Source organism: Papaver somniferum, chromosome 1 (assembly GCF_003573695.1).
Source record: "Papaver somniferum cultivar HN1 chromosome 1, ASM357369v1, whole genome shotgun sequence".
NCBI classification, from domain to species: Eukaryota; Viridiplantae; Streptophyta; class Magnoliopsida; order Ranunculales; family Papaveraceae; genus Papaver; species Papaver somniferum.
The window spans coordinates 147,690,296-147,691,885 of record NC_039358.1 but is presented as its reverse complement, the minus strand read 5'-3'; the positions used below and the strand labels follow the sequence as shown (position 1 = coordinate 147,691,885).

The 1,590-nt window shown below is 36.4% G+C and overlaps 1 protein-coding gene across 1 annotated transcript; it reads left to right on the top strand.

The window, feature by feature from the left end:
* The first annotated feature begins 207 nt into the window (after positions 1 to 207).
* Positions 208 to 1,223, top strand: LOC113351932. The gene is made up of 2 exons (XM_026595837.1): positions 208 to 732; positions 819 to 1,223. Exons 1-2 carry the CDS (start codon positions 208 to 210, stop codon positions 1,221 to 1,223), a joined length of 930 nt encoding a protein of 309 aa, XP_026451622.1.
* Positions 1,224 to 1,590: the final 367 nt, after the last annotated feature.

The window sequence follows — 1,590 nt, the reverse complement described above, 5'->3', positions numbered from 1 at the left end:
GTTTGTATCATTGTATGAATCCATTTTTCTCATTGCTTCTTGAGGACTTGGTTGATTGAAAATTACCAAGGGAGACACTCCAATTACCTACCACATGTTTTTCCAATAAGATTGATTTTTTTTTGTTGATTCATGATTAAGTTACATACTGGTACCTATACTTACACATGTAATTGATTTGTATTGCAGTAAGTAATCGATACTTAAATGGTTGCATCATCTGATTCACAACCATCACATGATTCACCAAGAGAGCCTGAAACTTCATGTAGAGGGAAAACAGACATTGCTTGGAAGTATGCAATGGAAGAGAAAGATCCACTGACTAAGAAAAGATCCATAACATATTTGGTTTGTCTGAAAAATATTATCGGTGGAGGAATTAATAGGCCGAAGATGCATCTTGCTGGACAAAGAGGGGAAATCACACCTTGTAAAAAAGTTAGTCTAGATGTTCGATATCAAATGCTAGAGTCATTGAAAGAGACATCTACAAAGAAGCGACAAAGAGAGGTTGAGGCTGACGACGACCAGGATAACGAAGTTCAGGAAATCGAAGAAGTTCAAATGAATATGCAAACTTCTGTGCCCATAACAAGAAATAGAAATAGAGGTATCATGAGGGTCGCAGGGGTAGCTAACCAAAAAAGCACAGGAATAGGTGGATATTTTGCACCTCGAACTGCTCCTGCTTCTCAACCGTCAAAAAGAAGTGCACTTGCGAGCAAAGAAGTAAAGAAACAAACAGATTTGGTTGTTGCTACTTGGATGTTTGATGCTTGCATCCATTTAATGCAATTAATTCACATTATTTTCAGCTTATGTTGGATGCAGTCGTTGCAGTTGGTCTTGGATACAAGGCTCCTTCATATGATGATACTCATACTAAGTTATTAAGATCTATGGTTAAAGAAGTACGATTATTTTTTGAAAGTTTCCGCAGGTTTTGGGAAGATATAGGTTGCACTATTACGGTAGATGGTTGGAAAGATACAAGTAACCGCAGTTTAATTAACTTTTTAGCTGATTGTCCAAAGGGAACTGTTTTCTTAAAATCAGTGGATGCTTCTGACATGGTGAAGACGGGAGAAAATCTTTTCAATTTGCTTAAAGAAATGGTTGAAATTGTAGGTGAACAACATGTTGTTCAAATGGTAACAGATAATGCTAGCAATTATGCACTTGCTGGAAGATTGTTAGAAGAAGCATTCCCTAATATGTAATGGAAACCATGTGTTGCACACTCTGTCAATTTGATATTGAAGGATTTTGGAGAACTAGCTCATATTAAAGATGTCGTCAGCAAAGCAGCGAAGGTAACAAAGTACATTTATAATCGTTCAAAGGTATTATCTTTATTGCGTGATCGACCAAGTTGGACTGAAATTATTCGCCCTGCTGCTACCCGTTTTGCAACAAATTTTATTGCATTGCAGAGTATTTTGTTTCATAAGCATTACTTGAAATGACTAGTTACATGTCCTGAGTCTGTTGAGTCTTCGTACTATAAAGAAGATAAGGGACAGGAGTTTTGTAACATAGTAATGAATATTGAATTTTGGAAGACTTGCTCGAAGGTTGTTAAAATTA

Excerpts from the sequence above, each read along its gene's own strand:
- LOC113351932 (XM_026595837.1), top strand. The coding sequence starts at position 208 with ATGGTTGCATCATCTGATTCACAACCATCACATGATTCACCAAGAGAG. Across the intron at positions 733-818 it reads GTGCACTTGCGAGCAAAGAA|CTTATGTTGGATGCAGTCGT; the intron begins GTAAAGAAACAA and ends CATTATTTTCAG.